The 17,567-nt window shown below is 43.3% G+C and overlaps 2 protein-coding genes across 2 annotated transcripts; one reads left to right on the top strand and one right to left on the bottom strand.

The window, feature by feature from the left end:
* Positions 1–249: 249 nt before the first annotated feature.
* kat2b (K(lysine) acetyltransferase 2B) lies at positions 250–10,362 on the top strand. The gene is made up of 18 exons (XM_071545682.1): positions 250–490; positions 1,505–1,631; positions 2,002–2,147; positions 2,371–2,457; positions 2,600–2,781; positions 3,075–3,266; positions 3,499–3,602; positions 3,727–3,852; positions 4,509–4,642; positions 5,422–5,630; positions 6,143–6,269; positions 6,382–6,492; positions 7,066–7,209; positions 7,368–7,482; positions 7,584–7,614; positions 8,113–8,176; positions 8,274–8,358; positions 8,967–10,362. Exons 1-18 carry the CDS (start codon positions 290–292, stop codon positions 9,158–9,160), a joined length of 2,379 nt encoding a protein of 792 aa, XP_071401783.1. The 5' UTR covers positions 250–289; the 3' UTR covers positions 9,161–10,362.
* A 435-nt stretch (positions 10,363–10,797) lies between these two features.
* On the bottom strand, positions 10,798–16,050 carry sgo1 (shugoshin 1). Its single transcript, XM_071545696.1, has 10 exons — positions 15,948–16,050; positions 15,607–15,770; positions 15,176–15,381; positions 14,655–14,707; positions 14,492–14,556; positions 13,445–14,335; positions 13,150–13,275; positions 12,416–12,589; positions 11,900–12,089; positions 10,798–11,780 (listed from the first exon to the last, which is right to left on the bottom strand). Exons 2-10 carry the CDS (start codon positions 15,749–15,751, stop codon positions 11,621–11,623), a joined length of 2,010 nt encoding a protein of 669 aa, XP_071401797.1. The 5' UTR covers positions 15,752–15,770; positions 15,948–16,050; the 3' UTR covers positions 10,798–11,620.
* Between the last annotated feature and the right edge of the window lie 1,517 nt (positions 16,051–17,567).

Below are 17,567 nucleotides of genomic sequence, written 5' to 3' on the forward strand. Positions count from 1 at the left end.
CACGTTGGTGCTACAATATGGCTCCGCATAACAATCCAGAAATTTTTTCTATTACATTTGACCTTGAGTTCTTGTTACAAATGGTTGCATTTTTGTGACCTCTCCCCTGAATTATAGTGGAATAGGCCTATCCCATTTTGAGTCCCCTAGCGGAGGAAAATGGGCCTACAGTGAGAAATTAAAAATAAGGATGAGCGCCATGTCTGATCCTCCGCTTGTGGAATAAAACACCGGACACCAGAGCGAATATTTCCCGGGCCGGGGGTCCCGTCGGGGTTCGGCGTGAAGGATGGCCGAGAGCGCTGGGATTCAGCAAGGTTCGCCGGCCATCGGAGCCGCGGGCTCGGTTCCGGCCGCTCCTGGAGCCGGGGGGACGGAAGGCTCCGGCGCCGCTGGAGGATCCGCACGTATCGCCGTAAAGAAGGCGCAGCTCCGCTCCTCACCTCGGCCGAAGAAGCTGGAAAAACTCGGAGTATATTCATCATGCAAAGTACGCTATATTTGCTGATATTCGCGTTTTTGAACACGGTTTTTTTTCAGGTAGTCTTAACGGATGGTTTTTCCCGGGCTCGGTTGCAATACTTTGCAAAATGCAAGCGCAGCAAAGGAAGCCATTGCCGCACTTCATTTTTTTCATTTTGCTTACACGAACCAATTATTTTGGAAAAGAAGGTTACTAATGTAGTTAATTCTAGCGTCAGCATTATTGCAGACTTTTCAGCGAGGGCCTATCAGCTGCGAGCCCTCCCTTGTTATTACAATGTTACAATGTTGCTGTCTTGGTGGGGGGTTGGTGAACGTAAACATTGGCTTGGCGCTCTGTCAGATCCAGGTTCTTGGGAGTAGCTGCTGTGTGCTGACGGGCTGCAACCAAGAGTGTGTTAAAGCGCTGTCTAATTCTTTCCACTGGGGATGTGTCAGTGTTTCCGTGCCGTCTGTCAACGCATGGCGGTAAATAGAGTGTGTTTTATTGGGTTTATGCAGTATATCATCTGCAGAGAGGGACGGTGCCTTTGTTTTGACAGGGTGACAGCTGCTGAGGGGGGCGGAGTTTGTTGTTGTTTCAAGGCGCATGCTCAGTGCAGCAGCGCCAGCTGACGGTGACAGGGCTGCTCACCCCACCCCCCTCTTACTGTACAAAGTCAGTCATAACTAATCTCAATTTATTTTAGCTGCATCGTGAAGTTTGAAAATGTTTGTATTCTGCTTAGGCCCACTTATACTGAGAGAGTGCATAACTGTTCGAAGGCCTACTAGTATTATGTACTTGTAGTGGTAGATAAAAAGGCAGGTAAACCAGTCTGAAAAAGGTGGGTAAACTCCTCATCTTTGATAATCATTAAGCATCACAACCACCATTACAAACAAAATTGAAACTCCTATCTATGATCTACAGTGTAAGTTTATGACATACAGATTTAAAAGGTGGGTAAATTGAGTTAAAGTGGGTTTACCCTCCTCTGCATCCCAGCTTGTACTCATTCTAACTCTGTGCTTCTCGTAGGCTGAAGGAGCCTGTAAGTGTAATGGATGGAAGAGTCAGAACCCCCCTCCTACGCCCCCGCGAACTGACCAGCAGTCCAACGCAGTCAACCTGCAGGAGCCGTGCCGCAGCTGCTCACACACGCTGGGTATGTTGTCTGAGTGGTGGGGTATGAGTGCTGCAGAGATTAAATGGATAGGAGGAAAAGACAGCAAAGGGATCAGAAGAAATAAATGGGCAACTGGGATGGGACAGGGAAGGGTAACAGTGGAGAGAGGAAAGATTCTAGTTGTGCAGTTCCAGTAGATATTAATACTAAAAGCTGTAGAGTGTGAGATATTTGAAATGCCACTGATAGATAACAAACTCTTACATTACAACAATACAATCGCTCTCTCTCTCTCTCTCTCTCTCTCTCTCTCTCTCTCTCTCTCTCTCTCTCTCTCTCTCTCTCTCTCTCTCTCTCTCTCTCTCTCTCTCTCTCTGTCACTCTCTCTCTCTGTCATTCTGACTCTTAGGTGATCATGTGACCCACCTGGAAAATGTGTCAGAAGAGGAAATGAACAGACTTCTAGGTATTGTCCTGGATGTGGAGTACCTCTACACTTGCGTTCACAAAGAGGAGGACGCTGACACTAAACAAGTCTACTTCTCCCTCTTCAAAGTAAGCTTCCGCTCAGCTGTCTAAATCTCGCAACACTGGAATATCAGTGCGTTATGCAAATTTTCACCATTTGATATTCATTCTACACCTGCCTCGTGTAACAAGGCTGAGAATTAATGTACAGTATTTTCCTAAACATCAAAATGAATTGATTTGAATCAGCACTGTGTTTGTGCAGTGTGATGACAAGTAACACCTAAGTCCTTTTCTGTTTATCCGCCAGCTGCTGAGGAAATCCATCCTACAGATGGGTAAACCAATGTTAGAAGCACAGGAGAGTCCTCCCTTTGAGAAACCCAGCATCGAACAGGTAAGCACTTGCACATGTGCAACATTCAAGCAGCTGCAATACAAAAAAAGTATAACCTCAACACAAATTACAATGCTGCAGTGCGTCCACAACATTCCCATTTATTCCCATTAATTTGACTTTCCCTGCATTCTCCGTTTAGGGGGTGAACAACTTTGTCCAGTACAAGTTCAGCCACCTGCCATCCAAGGAACGTCAAACCATCATGGAGCTGGCCAAGATGTTCCTCAACCAGATCAACTACTGGCAGCTGGAGACTCCTTCGCAGAGACGACAGAGGGTGCCCAACGACGACGCAGCTGGATACAAAGCCAACTACACCAGGTAGTAACACTACCAAACCTATTGCTCCCCATAGGGAACTTTCTGACATTTTCTTGTTTTATTGCTGAAATCCCTGTTATACATGCTTGAAATTATACTTTTTCAAATTCCATGGAACTAATTTGAGAGTGAAAGGTAACATGATTTGCTATTTGGCTTTCAATGGCATTCACTTCAGCAACCTTCACGGTTTTATTACCTTTTATCTTGTTGATATCCTGTTACCTGCAGGTAGATCTGTTTACAATCCTAGCGTTTCTACTAAGTTGTTTTCTGTGGTGTGTTTCCTACAGGTGGCTCTGCTACTGCAACGTGCCTCAGTTCTGTGACAGTCTGCCCCGGTACGAGACCACCCAGATCTTCGGCCGGACACTGCTGCGCTCGGTGTTCACTGTGATGCGGAAGCAGCTGCTGGAGCAGGCCAGACAGGAGAAGGACAAGCTGCCGCCCGAGAAACGCACACTCATCCTCACACACTTCCCCAAGTAAGAGAAACAAAGATACAGAAACTCTGTGAACGCATAGAAAAGTACACCACAAACTTAGGCATATACACACTGCCTCTCACGCAGATACACACACTACACACACTTGAGCTCTTGCACCACAATTCCAATGTGGTTCTACTGCAAATGATAAATAAACTGACTCCGACTCTGACTCTGATACACTGCACACATTGCAAGAGTTGTGGTTCTTGTTTTGTCTGTGCTGTAGATTCTTATCTATGCTGGAGGAGGAGGTGTACAGCCACAGTTCTCCTATCTGGAGCCAAGACTTCTTGGCTGGAGCCTCAGGAGGGCAGATCCCGATCCACACAGGTAACACACCTTCACACACACATACAGCCAAACAGACACACCCTTAAACATGATTGCTGAGTACGACAGAAAGCACAACTTGTTGTTCTGGTAGCACGACTGTCCCTTCTCTGACACTCTGCAGTTATCAGTGCGCCCCCGGTGGCCAGGCCCCTGTACTACAGCACCAGTCCTGTGTCGGTGGACCCGTCCAGCTGCGGCAGCGTCAGTCCTGCCAGGAAAACAGCCTCTGTGCTGGAGCCAAGCCCAGGTACACCAGGCAAACATGTCCCTACTCATTATTATAAGATTAGGATGAAGCTAAGCTATTACATAAGATCTGAACATTTGACAGTGAACAGTGGGCACCTAGGTAAAGTTAGACTTGTGTCGTAGAATTTAAACAGTGTTAGTATCTGGTATTTTTTCCACAGTTAAGTCTATTGCCTCCTGCTAAACTTTGAATTGAAATGGAATTACTTCATAGATCACAATTCCTCCAAAGTGCATCTAATGCACTCTACAGAGACTTATTTGCTTGAAAATTGTTTCATGGAACAGAATTCAAATTATGTCCCAGAAGTGCTCATAATATGTTGATATGAAGTCAGTTTTACCATTTCTGCATCGAAAATAGTAGCGGCTGAACCTAAATCGACCGTATTGCTGCAGTACTTGTTTGTATTCAGATGCACTTATGAACTGTATTTCAATTAGTGATAACAAAGTAAAAAAACCTAATATTATAACAGCTTCAATGCTAAAGAGCAGGTGTTTGTGTAATGTGTAAAGAGACAGGTGAACATGATGAGATGAGGGGAAAAACTACTTTATTACACTGCTATGCACCAAGTCTCTGTTAACAGATCGCTGAACTTCCTCTGCGCACATGTGTTTACCTTCTTCTGTGTGCATGTGTTGACGTAGTTGGAGAGAAGCGTAAACCATCGGAGCCCCTCCCCCACGAGGACAACAAGAGGCCCAGGGTGGTGGGTGACATCCCCATGGACCTCATCAATGAAGTCATGGCAACCATCACCGACCCCGCCGCCATTCCAGAGGTAACCAGGGCAGAAACCATATTAGCACTACTATCAACTTTGTCCCATTGACTTACAATTAGAGTTGGGTACAGAAAAGTGATATCCATCGGTATCACACTGATTTCTAGTGTCAAAATCAGCATCAAAAAGTATTGAAATAGTCTTATATATTGGATTTGTGCGCCCAGAGTTAGTACAGTGGTGACATTCCCTGCCTCTGCAGCCACATGTATGCCCCCACTGGTCTAAGCTTGAATCCCATCAGTTTTCCCTATGCTGTCTTCCTCTCTACTTTCCCACTGTCTCAATAAAAAACATAAAAATGCTAAAGGTGAGCAAACCGCCAACTTTCCAAATGTTACACAGAAAGTAATTTGCTCCATTGGGTAATGAAATTCAGCAAAGAAAGGTATTGCAGGGAAAAATAGGGTCATTGTCGAATAATATTCTTTATGAAAAGTAGACCCAGGCTGTCAGCCAGTTTTATGACTGAATAATGTTATCGACCCAGGGAATACTGCATGTCATTTGACTGTCTAATGATATTTGACTACATTTGAATATCTTGCTTCTTGCAATGCTCCCTCCTGTCAATGATTTACTTGCAAGGCTGAGATGCAAGGTAATTTCAATTATAGGAATCAGTAACGTGTTCGCACCTTGTGATGTGAATGAAGATGATGCAGATCAAGACCTCTGTGGTGCTATTTTTTTGTGACGATGAAGGTGATGATGAGAGCAAGGATGACAATGATGGCGACGATCATGATAACAATGATGACTCCCACCCTGTTCAGACCAGCCTGCTGTCAGCCCACTCGGCACGTGACGAAGCGGCCCGTCTGGAGGAGCGCAGGGGGGTGATCGAGTTCCACGTCATCGGGAACTCCCTCAACCAGAAGCCCAACAAGAGGATCTTGATGTGGCTCGTCGGCCTGCAGAACGTGTTCTCCCACCAGCTGCCGCGCATGCCCAAGGAGTACATCACACGACTGGTCTTTGATCCGTGAGTGTAACCTCGCTGGATTATCACTTATTACCTTCAGGGATGTAGTAGAGACACATGCAGTTTGCTCTTGAAAACAAGACTGTGGCACTAATTGGTTAGACCTAGTGGCTGTGGAGTAATAGTTCACAGGGAAGCTTATTTCCTGTCTAGGTATTTGTCCTCTCTTCTTTGTTGTTTCCTTAAAGAGTGTTCCATTTTTCTTTTCTACCAAGCCACCTAAGCGTAGTTTACCAAACCTTTATTTCTCTCAGAGTTATCCCACCTGATTTGCATTATAAAATGGAAATTCATACTCATTGTTTTTGTTTTTGTTTGTTATTTTTGGTTGTTTCTCCTTTTGGCGATCACTGACTGGAATTCATTGTTTCCCACTATTTCATTCACATCTACTTACCTATTTGCATTCTTAGATGTGAGAGATGTGTGTTTTGCCGAAACTTGATCTTACTGAAGCCATGACTATGTTGTTGTTTATTCGAGAGGACATCTATTCATCTATTTTTTGACAGGAAGCACAAGACCCTATCACTGATCAAGGACGGCCGTGTGATCGGAGGGATCTGCTTCCGGATGTTTCCGTCACAGGGCTTTACGGAGATCGTCTTCTGTGCTGTCACCTCCAATGAGCAGGTCAAGGTGAGAGCGCTTCCTGCTTCTCAGCTATTGGTCAGCCTGTGGTGTCATAATGAGTTCATGCTATCTGATTGGCCACTTATGACCTTTGCCTGCTCTGGCTGTCTGGTTGTAGGGTTATGGCACCCATCTGATGAACCACCTGAAGGAATACCATATTAAGCATGAAATCCTCAACTTCCTCACTTATGCTGATGAGTACGCCATAGGCTACTTCAAGAAGCAGGTCAGTCCAGCGTTACCTCCATTCAAGTTCAAATATGAGAATTGCTTGTTGGATGCGGATGCTTGGATGTGCTGGTGGCTCAGTGACCTGGATCATGACCTGGATGGATGTTACGTGCTTGTAACATTGTGGATTTAAGTCTGTCACATGATGTCTTTCTCCCCATCTATCCTGACACTCTTCACTGTGTATGCCATAATGAAGCAGAAATGCACTGCAAAAAATTTACATCATTCTTAAAGCAAGTAGAAAAAATCAAACAATGAGCTCAGATAATTTCTCTTGCAAATCAACTTGTTTCAAGAATTTTCTGTGTTATTTTCTTGATACTAGAGGCATGATCTGCCCTGTTTTGCCTTGTTTCAAGATACTGACACTTGTGTTAAGAAAATATCTGAAACTTCTGAAACTCAGTTGGAAACAAGTGGAATTATCTCACCCATTGGCAGAATGTTTTACTTGTCTTGAGAAAAAGACAAAGACTAAATGGCCCATTTTTGCAGTGTGCTTGCTTATGTCATACCTGCATGGGACTGTATCAGTTAGAAACAGATATCTTTCTGTCCCGCTCAGGGTTTCTCTAAGGACATCAAGGTTCCCAAGGCCAAGTATGTGGGCTACATCAAGGACTACGAGGGAGCCACACTAATGGGCTGTGAACTCAACCCCAGCATCCCCTACACAGAGTTCTCCGTCATCATCAAGAAACAGAAGGAGGTGTGTGTGTGTTTGTATGTTTATGTGTTTGAATTTGAAATTAAATCTTGAAATTTCAAATGCTCCCTTATCCATCTTCAAGAACTCACTATCTTGTAATGTATTCTCGCTTTCTCTCACTCTCTCTCTCTCTCTCTCTCTCTCGCTCTCTCGATCAGATCATCAAGAAGCTGATTGAGAGGAAGCAGGCTCAGATCAGAAAAGTCTATCCAGGGCTTTCCTGTTTTAAGGAAGGAGTACGACAGATTCCCATTGAGAGCATTCCTGGAATACGTACGTTAGTCGCCATTCACTGTGTCTCACCTATCTCTCATTTACAGCGGAACATGCTTTAGTATGCTACGAGACTAAACTCAGTTTCTTCATATCAACAGGTGAAACTGGCTGGAAGCCAATGGGAAAAGGGTAAGTGTGACCTACTGTTTCTAGTCTTCTTAAGATTGAACACTTTGAGATATTTGAACTTTCCAGAGTGCCTTTGCATTGCTTCACCCTATGACTTGGCTAATGGACTAGTATCGCCCAAGATGGCAAGTTTGATGACAGGTTAGATCTGTTAGGTCAGTGCAATGTTGTGCCTGTCTTTGGTCTACTGGTATTCTCCTAAATATTCATGACTTGATGGCAGACCAATAGGCTGACATTGGTTGAGCTTTTTCCTTTAGTCAAGACCAAAACATGGGAAAATCAATAACATTAATTTCTTGAGATAATATATCTTGGGGCATGTGCAGTCAGGCACTTCCACACTACAAACAGCACTCACTACAAACAATCTCAAGGCTGTTGACTCTCAAGGCTGTCGACTCTCAAGGTTGTTGAGTCTTCCTCATACACTTTTTTGGTAGCGCTGTCAGTCTGATAATCTAAACTTCATGTTTTCTGTTACTCATCCTACTCCAGGAAGGAGCTGAAAGACCCAGATCAGCTGTACAGCACTCTAAAGACCATCCTCCAACATGTGAAGGTGAGGGACAAGCACATACTGTGGTACACACACACTCACACTGACACACACACACTGTATATGCTTTCCTTTTACCAGACTGCTCTGTATGTCTTAGAGTCACCAGAACGCCTGGCCTTTCATGGAGCCTGTGAAGAAAACAGAGGCACCAGGGTACTACCAAGTCATTCGCTTCCCCATGGGTATGTATGTATGTACAAGACCATAGCTTCAGGACAAGAATTAGAGCAGTATATCTTTTGCATCAAAGGGCTTTGAAGAGTCTTTTCTATCTGTCTTGCTCAAGGACGCTACAGCAGTATACACACTTGCTGTCACACAGGATTGAGCCCAGGCCTTCTGGATGAAGGACAGTCTCCCTAAGCACTACACCTCCCTGCGGCCCATGCTTACCATGGTCTAGATTTTTCAGTCCATCCAAAAAGCGCTTGTTTTGTTTTTTTGAGATTTAGACATTCCGGTGCAGGTCAGCTGGGATAAAAACATGTCCCTCAAAATCACATTTAGCACATTCCAAAAAGCTTTCAAATGTTTTACCACATAATTAGGAGGACTTAATGTGATTTTCCAATTCATTGTTTTGAAACTGCATTGCTAACAAATGCTGTCCAGCGGTTATCAAAACAGAAAATCTTGCCTTGGTAAATGCTTTTTGGATAGACTTAAAGAGCTCTCAGTTGGCTAGATGTATCGACAAATACTGTATATTCAACCTTGTGATATTGTGTCAGTTCAAGAAGCCATATAAGCTTTAAGAAGTCTCATAAGACATTATGTTGTTTTCTCACAGACCTCAAGACGATGAGTGAGCGTTTAAAGAGCAGGTACTACACGACACGCAAGCTCTTCATGGCCGACATGCAGCGCATCTTCACTAACTGTCGTGAATACAATCCCCCGGAGAGCGAGTACTACAAGTGTGCCAACTTACTGGAGAAATTCTTCTACACCAAGATCAAAGAAGCTGGCCTCATCGAGAAGTGAATCAGAGGAAGTTTCCCCAGTCCCCGAATAGAGGATGAGATTGTCCTTCAGACCATAAATTGTGAAGGTTAGGATATGGGTAATGAAAACGACACCTGTATCAGCAAGCTCAGAGTAGGACTACTGATTTTGGAACGGCTAGGTTTCACAAACACATGAACTTCAATACGAAGATGCAAACTGGTTTCAGATGAGCACTCTTGTGATATCTGATGCATGCCTGATCCTTAATCAGTAGCTTAGTAGATTGAAGAAGGGAAGATGTCTTTGAAGAGGAACGCATTTCAAGAGATTATTGTTGGTATGGGACAGTAGAAACATTGTCTCACTGTCTGTATTCCGTCACATGAATTTCAGAGTCATATGGAAAGAAAGGACAGTGGAAGGTATAATAGTATGCATAGTGAATAGGGCCCACTGCTTCCAAAAAATTTTTTATGCTAGATGCTGAAGAACGACAACAGAATGAGGGATGATTCGAGGTTCACCATACACCTTACTTTCTCTTTGTGCATCTGTTCTCTCCATTCTTGTCGCACTGTCAGCCCCCGCCTATTTTCAGTGTCTGCCTCTTTCCTACTCTCCCTCTCTCAGTTGACTCAGGTAAAGAGATGTCATACACAGGAACCACATCTATATGGAGTCTTTGTTTTACAAGTGTTGCCTGTGAAGAACTGGACTGAGAGATCAGGATTTCCTGTCTATATAAATAACTGTTCCTATCTGTGTTGAACGCCGCCTGTGAGTGCGCATGGCGTTGATGAGGTCAAAGTTTGTGTCTGTGATGAGTTCATCCTGCCAAAAAAAGGAAAACATTTTAAATTTGTACAAATTTGAATTATTTTAAAGCACTTATACTCAATGTATATTTTAAATGTGTATATATAAATATATATATATTATATTTTCTTTGTTTAAAAGCTCATTTTTTTCAATAAGCCGCATAGGGCAGTTTGACCATCAAAATGCACTTTTATTTTTTTTAAACAAGTATTCTTTAACATGGCAAATAAGAGCATCTTTTTTTTTCCATCAAATCTGATTTAGATATGAACTATCGCTGTTGACTAATGACTAATTTAATTATCTAGAGTTTATTCTTATTTATGTGCTGTAATTTAAAAGAATTATGCTTAAGAAAAGGTCTTAATTTATTCTGTCTTATTTTTGTCCTGCAGATGGAGATTGATAACTTTGTACTTTGGAGATAAATGAAAAAAGATTGTGCAATACTATGTAGTTTTGCTGTTTTGTAAAAAGATGTTTGTACTTTTCAAACTTTAGGAAAAAAATGAATTTTGTAATATGTCTGGAGAAATTATTTCATGCTCTTTGTACTATTGGTTTTAATGACATAGTATTAGCTTATTTTATAGACTGAATAAAACAGAAGTGAAAGAATGTGCTGTGTCTTTGTACCCGTTCCACTGATCCAGGAAATGACATCTCTGTGTATGAAAATTCAGTATTTATAGAGATAAATGATCTAGTTGAGAATAAATTTATATTCACCAATTCCATCATGAAACATAACGTATGACCTGACTAAACAAAACAGTGTTCTGCATTAGTTGAGTGCAATTTTAATATCATAGGACTTAAACACCATCATGTCAATGAAAAGATCTGAAGCTTTATCCGAACCCTCACCTAATAGATCATTTTCAACTGTTGCAGACATGAGTCAGAACAGCCTTTTGGTGAACATCTCTTCCCAAAAGCCCCTGTCCTTACAAGTCCTACATATTAACACTTAAGTATTGAAGACTGGCCTGAATACATGTACCTGAAATGGGTTTTATCTGAGCAATGTGTTCAGATGTCAGGCTTCCGGGATCATTGAATTCCCCTCCAATTATACCTATTATCCAATTACAATTACAGTAACCAATGGGGGAAATAACGAGTAATTAATTACTGCCACAGCCCCTAGTTACTAAGGCAAACTTGTGTGAAGCATTAGCTAAAAGTTTATTATCACATCATAACAGATTAGATTGAGGAAAGATACAATAGATAAAACATGAGAAGACATGACAATAATGTATACTCACAATTAGGATCTCATATAATAAAATCATACAGCAGTTAAGTAAGATGATGAGACAGCATTAGGAAATCACTATCTAAAGATGGCCATTGCAACAGACAGTTATCAGGTGATAGAGAGAAGAGAGACTGATTGGTCGCAAAAGAACAAAAAGATGGAAATGGTGATAGTTATCACAACACTGACCATGGCTTGCAAAACAGAATATGGACAATTTAAAAACCAACGAACAAAGTTTCTTAAAAAAGAGACCTAACAATGATCACAGTTGCTCGTCATCACATAAAGAATTACAAGCTTTCAAGTGAAAAACAAATGATCACTTGTCAAAAGTCCAAGAACTGCATGTTAAAACTCACAATGCCAGCCAGCGTTCAGAGTTCAAAATGGATGAACATGAAGGAGCTGCATCAGCGACATCCGACAAACGACTCATTGTATTTCTCAAACGGTTGCTGGCTTTTCATGGACTTCCTCGAGTTCTGCACTGACCTCCTGCCAGACTTCTGTTTGAAGATAGGAGAGCGGAGGAACTGCACGTCTGTAAACTTGTCTCCTCGCCGGAGTTTCCTGGCATGAAGAAAACAAAATGTATCCCTTAAGACTATTCATGCACAAAAATAGTGAGTACATCTTGAACTATTTACAGGAACAGCCACTGCAACAGCAGCATCAAAGTGTGAACTCACGCGTTTAACGAGGGTTCCTTGTAATCCACCGTCATGGTACAGCGCCGCTTGCGGGCAGGAACAGGGGTGGAGCATCGGGCATCAGAGGGGCGTGAACCGCCACGAGAGAACTTGCGATAGGCTGCGGGGGACAGATTGGTCACATCACACAGACTCAAGCCCCGCCCTGCTGTCCTGACACCAAGCCCACCTGTGGAAACGCGAGGGACAGACAGATGGTTTAAAGATGTGATCCGAAAGCAAGAAAACAGTAATTCCCCATTAGAAATGAACAGGAGGTGTGTGCTCGTGTGTACACCAGTGAATAGCTAAAACACAGTGCAGTGAAGCCAATGCATAGTTAAAATTCACAGAAAAATCTGGTCTAGCCAAGTCTCCCAAAACAGGACCATAGTACCCAGTGATCTTTATCTTGTTGACAGGAGGCTTTTGTGAAAACCCTGTTGCTACCAAGATGACACTGTGACACTTAATTTAGACAAATGGGTTTGGGAAGAAACAGATGGGAAGCCTTACGTTTTTTGCATCCGTTGGCCCTGTGGGGCGTTGGTTGGCCTGGTAAAAGAGGAGGAGTCTCGGTGGAGGAGTCTCCGAAGCTGGACAGCACATTGTCTATCCTCATCATCTCGGCCTCGACCCCAGGGGTGACAGGGAGTAAACAATCCTCCTCCACTTCCTCTCCGCAAGGCTCTGGAACACCAGTATGAACAAACACACATAATCACCTTCTACCTACATACTGCGAGCAGCAAAGCTGGCTAAAACCCAAAAAGATGGTCAGTCAACAATTTTCTAAACAGTAAACATCTTGTATGTGTCACACGGAAGTTGGAAGTAAGGTCGACATGGGACAGGAAAGGTGTTCTGCCAGAAAAAATTGTAAGTGTCTTGATTCTGTGCCTTGGGCCCTGTTCACTGGGTGTACATAGACCAGAAAGTCATTCATTTCCAAGGAAGATGACTGATGGACAGTAACATCCAACATGCATGTTCTGTCAAAGCAAGTGCATTATTCCTATGTTCAGAGGGTGGAGATAGCATTGAGGACAGTGACACACAAAATCAATGGACTACCTAAACATTGTTTTATGTGTCACAGGCATAATGATGACTCTGTGCTGAGGAAGATACACAATGAATGCACAACTGCACGATATGTGTAGGAACAGTTGTTTATGTCTCTTTTCTAGCACTAAAGCTTGAGCACAAGGACAGACAAAAAGTCAACCTGTTCCTGAGTATTTACTCACCTATGTGTTTTTCCTGCTCCAACCCCATTGGGTCAGGACTGTAGATACAGTCAGGGGATTGGGGGAGATGCAGTTCTTCTTTTTCAGTGTTCAGAGCCTTAGGGCTTGGCTCCTCATCTCTAAAGACTACACAGAACAAGGAAACAAATGGTCTAATTATAACCATTATAATACACTTTTCTCATATGGAGGATGACCGTGTTAAAATGTAGATGATGAGTGAAGATTTAAAGTGGTTTGTCAATTTAGTCAAAACATTAAGTCAGAGTTAAAATGACTAAACCTAAATGCTCACCGGGCATCTCCTGTTGTAGGGGGATGTTTTCTTTCTGTCTGACTACTTTAGAGGGCCGCCTTCTACGAGTAGGGATCACTTTGGTCCTGTCAGGGGGGCTCTGTCTTCTTCTGGCCCTCTGTGGGACATAAGGGCTATCCTCCGATTCAGATGACGACGACGAGCTGGAATCTGTCTCCTTGGAAACAACGGGTGGAGCCTGTGTTGGGGTCTGTCCTCTCTGTGGAGCCTCTTCACAGATGGGCGTGGCTGGCTGATTGTCTTCAGCCTTGGCTCTGAAGGGCGTGAGGTGGACTGCCCCCTCACAGTCAAAGTCAAATGTGTCGTTGAATCCCAAGGAGGTGTTGAGCTTGTCGCCCTGCGGAGGCGGTGCTGTTCTGGTCCGCTTGGCAGACTGGTCCCGGTTCTTGGAGCGGGCTCTTGGTTTGGGATTCTCCCAAGGTTTCTTTAATGGGGCACGCTCTGGTTTGCGACCCCTCTCGGGTTTCCGTGCTGCTGGTTCTGGTTTGGTGCGGGGCTGTTGCTGGGTTTGTTTCCTGCGAGGTTGCTGCTGATTGGTGGTTTTAGGTGGGACAGGTTCTGGGGTGGAGTGTTGGAACTCCTCAGAGCCAATGGGATCTGCTGGTGCTGGTTCCACTTCTTTCCGTGTTTGGTTCTGGTTTCCACCATCACTGTGAATAGGGCTCGCTGTTAAGCCCTCCAGAACATCTCCCACAACAGCCTCCAGAGGGGCGATGGGGTCCCCCTCACTGAACGACCTCCGCTCTCGCACACGCTCAGATGTCCTCCTGCTGCTCCTCTCTGCATGCCGACGCCTCACACCCACTGTACGTGGCAAGGCAACCTGTGTGTCAAGTTCAGGTTGTCCCAACTTTTTGGGGGCCTGAAGGTCTATGAAGAAAAAAGGGAAAATCTATATTATTATTATCACAGTTGCATATATGCAAGTTGGTTAAAATACTGTGATGTTAGAGATAATCATGTGTGTGAAACGAATACACGACAACTGTCCTGTACTGTAACCGTAATATTACAGTGTGTATATACCTGTACTGATGGTTGATGCTTCACATGCGATGGGCTTGTCGAGGCTCTGGCTGATTTGCATTCTCCTGTAAAATGAGAGGCAATAGATACAGACAGTCATAAATGTCAACATAAGGGAAGTCATAAAATATTATGTAGTATATTTTTTTATTTTGTTAATTACCTGGGTGAATCCACATGGTTTTGGGTTTCAGCAAGGGTCTTTATAGGTTCATCCTACATCAACACACAGGGAAAAATAGAGCTGACAATAACATTTCACCTTTACGATGACATATTTCTCCCTCAGCCCTGGTAGGTGAGGAGCAGGAACACAACCTATAGCCTAAATCTAAGATGCAGCCAGCATCCTGTTATCTTCAACACCTCAATCTACATTTGTGAGTTTATGCCTGTCTCTTGCAAAGCTAGGCAAAAAGACAACTGAACTCCAATCTGTGACATCATCATCAGTACACAAAGCCTGAAGTGTATCCACTGACAATGAATATGAGAGTGATTTTCTGTGAATATGAACACATTTATTTCATAGGTTTGCATTTACAGAAATAATGAAGGTCTTTTGGGCATAAAAAACACTGGAGGCAGACAAGGAAAAAAAGAATTTCCCTACAGGATAAATTAAGTATCATTATTATTATTTTGTTTTTAATCCCCCAACAAATCCCGGTCTCTCAGCCTCACCTCTGCAGTGCTTGCCAGGGCCTCCCGCTCCTTGAGTTTCCTCTTGAGCAGCAGCAGGTGAAGGAACAGGGCCTGCTGCTCCCTCTTCAGCTGCAGGATCACACCATTGGCCTGCCTCACTCTTTCTTTCTCCGCCTGCAGGGCCACAGCCAGGGCCTTGTTGTTCAGCTGGACACCCTTCAGGATGATATGTCTGGTGTTACCTCCTGGGAGATAACATGGGATAGGAAATATTACCTTTCAGTGACGCAAAATTCTCTTCTCATGTGGATATCCTGTGTGCATTTTGCAATTCTAAGTGCATCGCTTATATAAGTGCAGACTGTCCATACGTCATTAAGTAATCAGCTAAAGTTCACTGCAAGACAGCTGAGGTAAGAAAAATAGGCAGATTTGCCATTTGAAAAGCTACCAAGCTATCATTTCCTCACCACTGGTTTTGTTTATGATTTTAGAGCGTCCTCTGTTGGGGGCCGAGGCACTGGCCAGCCGTTTGTTCCTCTTCTCCTTCATTTTCTCCTTTATGTCCTCCAGACTCTGCTGGAAGGACTTCTTCTGCCCCCGTTCCCTCACCATGGCTGAGAGTCCTTAGTTACTACAAAGCAATGCAAAGTGTTAACGTTATCCAACTGATCGAAAGCAAAGCATGACGCCAACATTAGCAAAACAAACGAGCAAGCTAACGCTAGCTAAAGTTAACACGCTAGTCAAAGTTAATCCATTAGGTAGACAGTCTCACGTTATATTTACGGCGACGCACATTTTGACTTACCAGCATATATGTTGCAAAATATCTTCAACAAAAGGCGTTAATAACGTAACTTGGTTTGGGAGCAAAATAAGCTATTTTATCACGACTTCTTTCTCTCTGCGAGTTGACGTTCGAATTCTGCGCTGCGGCCGCTGATTGGTGGTAATGCCGAGACTACGTCACTTCCTCAAACTAAAATATCCGTTCACTAGATGGCGCTAAAATACAGCAGAAAATAATGAGCATTTCCTTTTCCCAGCAGATGTCAGTAATTTGGTATCCATTATTCGGTTGCGTACACTAGCCTGTTCCTCTGAGACAAAACAGTAGACTACAACACAGCACAGCAAACACGAATTATATTCCCTGGACTTTCAATCAACTCCTTCTCCCTTTCCTATCTGTCTGCCTGTCTGTCTGTCTGTCTGTCTGCCTGCCTGTCTGTCTGTCTGTCTGTCTCTTGAACAAAAGCAAAGGGGAAAGAGGAGAACATGCACCACTGGAAAATAGGGCTATGGTAAAAATTCTTTCTTTAAAAAATGGAAATTAGATTAATACTCATCAAGGTTGAGGCTCATTCAGTACCTCTAAAATTACTTACTGAATATTCATAATTGACGGCCAAAGATAAGAGCTTGAGTGCTATGCTGTGAAGAGCTCTGTTGCTTGTGGATAGAGCTGATAATTTTGTTTTCCTATCTGAAGCCCAATGATGGGGAATATTTAAGTTATATTCCTTGCTGTCTGTTTGAAACCCTTGTGGTTTTCTCAGACCTTGTACACTGTGGCTTTGGAAGCACAAGCAAGTCAGTTATTGGATGCATGTAAATTTTAATCTGAGCTAGTAAATCTTTTTCACATGCTCCAGTAGCCCAGCCCTCCCTCTTTCTCTCTCTCTTTCTTCCCCCCTTGCATACATACATACATACATATATATAAACACACACACCCTCATGCATGCTCAATCCCAGCCTGCTTCCGTGCCATAAATAGTCATTCCTCCCCCGCTCAGGTTTTGCTCAATAAACGTTCCATAAATACTGGATTAAATTGAATACCTAGTCATGATCTCATTTACTTTCCCCACAAGCGTCAAACAGGCCAGTTCTGACTTGGCGCAGTGGAGTGAAGGAACTCTCACTTTTCCTGCATGGCACTGCAGCTAACGTAACATCCCTTTGATGAGTCAGGTCCTTCTGTCAGTGAGCTTCCAAGAAAGTGTCCATGACAGCCAGCTGAATGGCGGATCGAGGTTACAGTTGGGGATTGGTAAAGCATGGGTGTTGCCAGTGTCACCCATTGAAAACAAATGACCTCAGCAGGGTGCCTCAGCTTTGTGACAGCATGCATTTTGGGGCCAGGGCCAGATCCCCGAGTGAAGCATAGAGATGAAGTGTTTGGTGGATAGTATGTTCTCAGTAGGATTATCTGTATATTGCCTGTCTTATGTAGAGGTTAAGCTTAATTGCAAATACTATAAAAAAAAGTTATTACAGAAGAATATCCGAACTAAACTGCATCCACATAACAAATCAGAACATAACATTTGAACTTAAGTGCTTTTTAGTAACAGGCATCCATTTTTAGTATGAGTGGTCTTAGTGAGTATTGTACTGTGGAGGTATGAACGCTGTGTGTTAC

The sequence above is a fragment of the Centroberyx affinis genome, unplaced genomic scaffold (assembly GCF_046629955.1).
Source record: "Centroberyx affinis isolate AG114_WGS23_722 - 3 ecotype Tasmania unplaced genomic scaffold, CSIRO-AGI_Caff_v1 ptg005018l_1, whole genome shotgun sequence".
Taxonomy (NCBI): Eukaryota; Metazoa; Chordata; class Actinopteri; order Beryciformes; family Berycidae; genus Centroberyx; species Centroberyx affinis.

Bases quoted from the DNA above. Each gene is read 5' to 3' on its own strand.
- sgo1 (XM_071545696.1), bottom strand. From the start codon at position 15,751: ATGGTGAGGGAACGGGGGCAGAAGAAGTCCTTCCAGCAGAGTCTGGAG. The intron at 12,590-13,149 runs GTGAGTAAATAC...CTGGTGTTCCAG, and splicing joins GGAGCAGGAAAAACACATAG to AGCCTTGCGGAGAGGAAGTG. The intron at 12,090-12,415 runs GTAAGGCTTCCC...GCGTTTCCACAG, and splicing joins GGCCAACGGATGCAAAAAAC to GTGGGCTTGGTGTCAGGACA.
- kat2b (XM_071545682.1), top strand. From the start codon at position 290: ATGGCCGAGAGCGCTGGGATTCAGCAAGGTTCGCCGGCCATCGGAGCC. The intron at 3,603-3,726 runs GTAACACACCTT...GACACTCTGCAG, and splicing joins GCAGATCCCGATCCACACAG to TTATCAGTGCGCCCCCGGTG. The intron at 4,643-5,421 runs GTAACCAGGGCA...CACCCTGTTCAG, and splicing joins ACCCCGCCGCCATTCCAGAG to ACCAGCCTGCTGTCAGCCCA.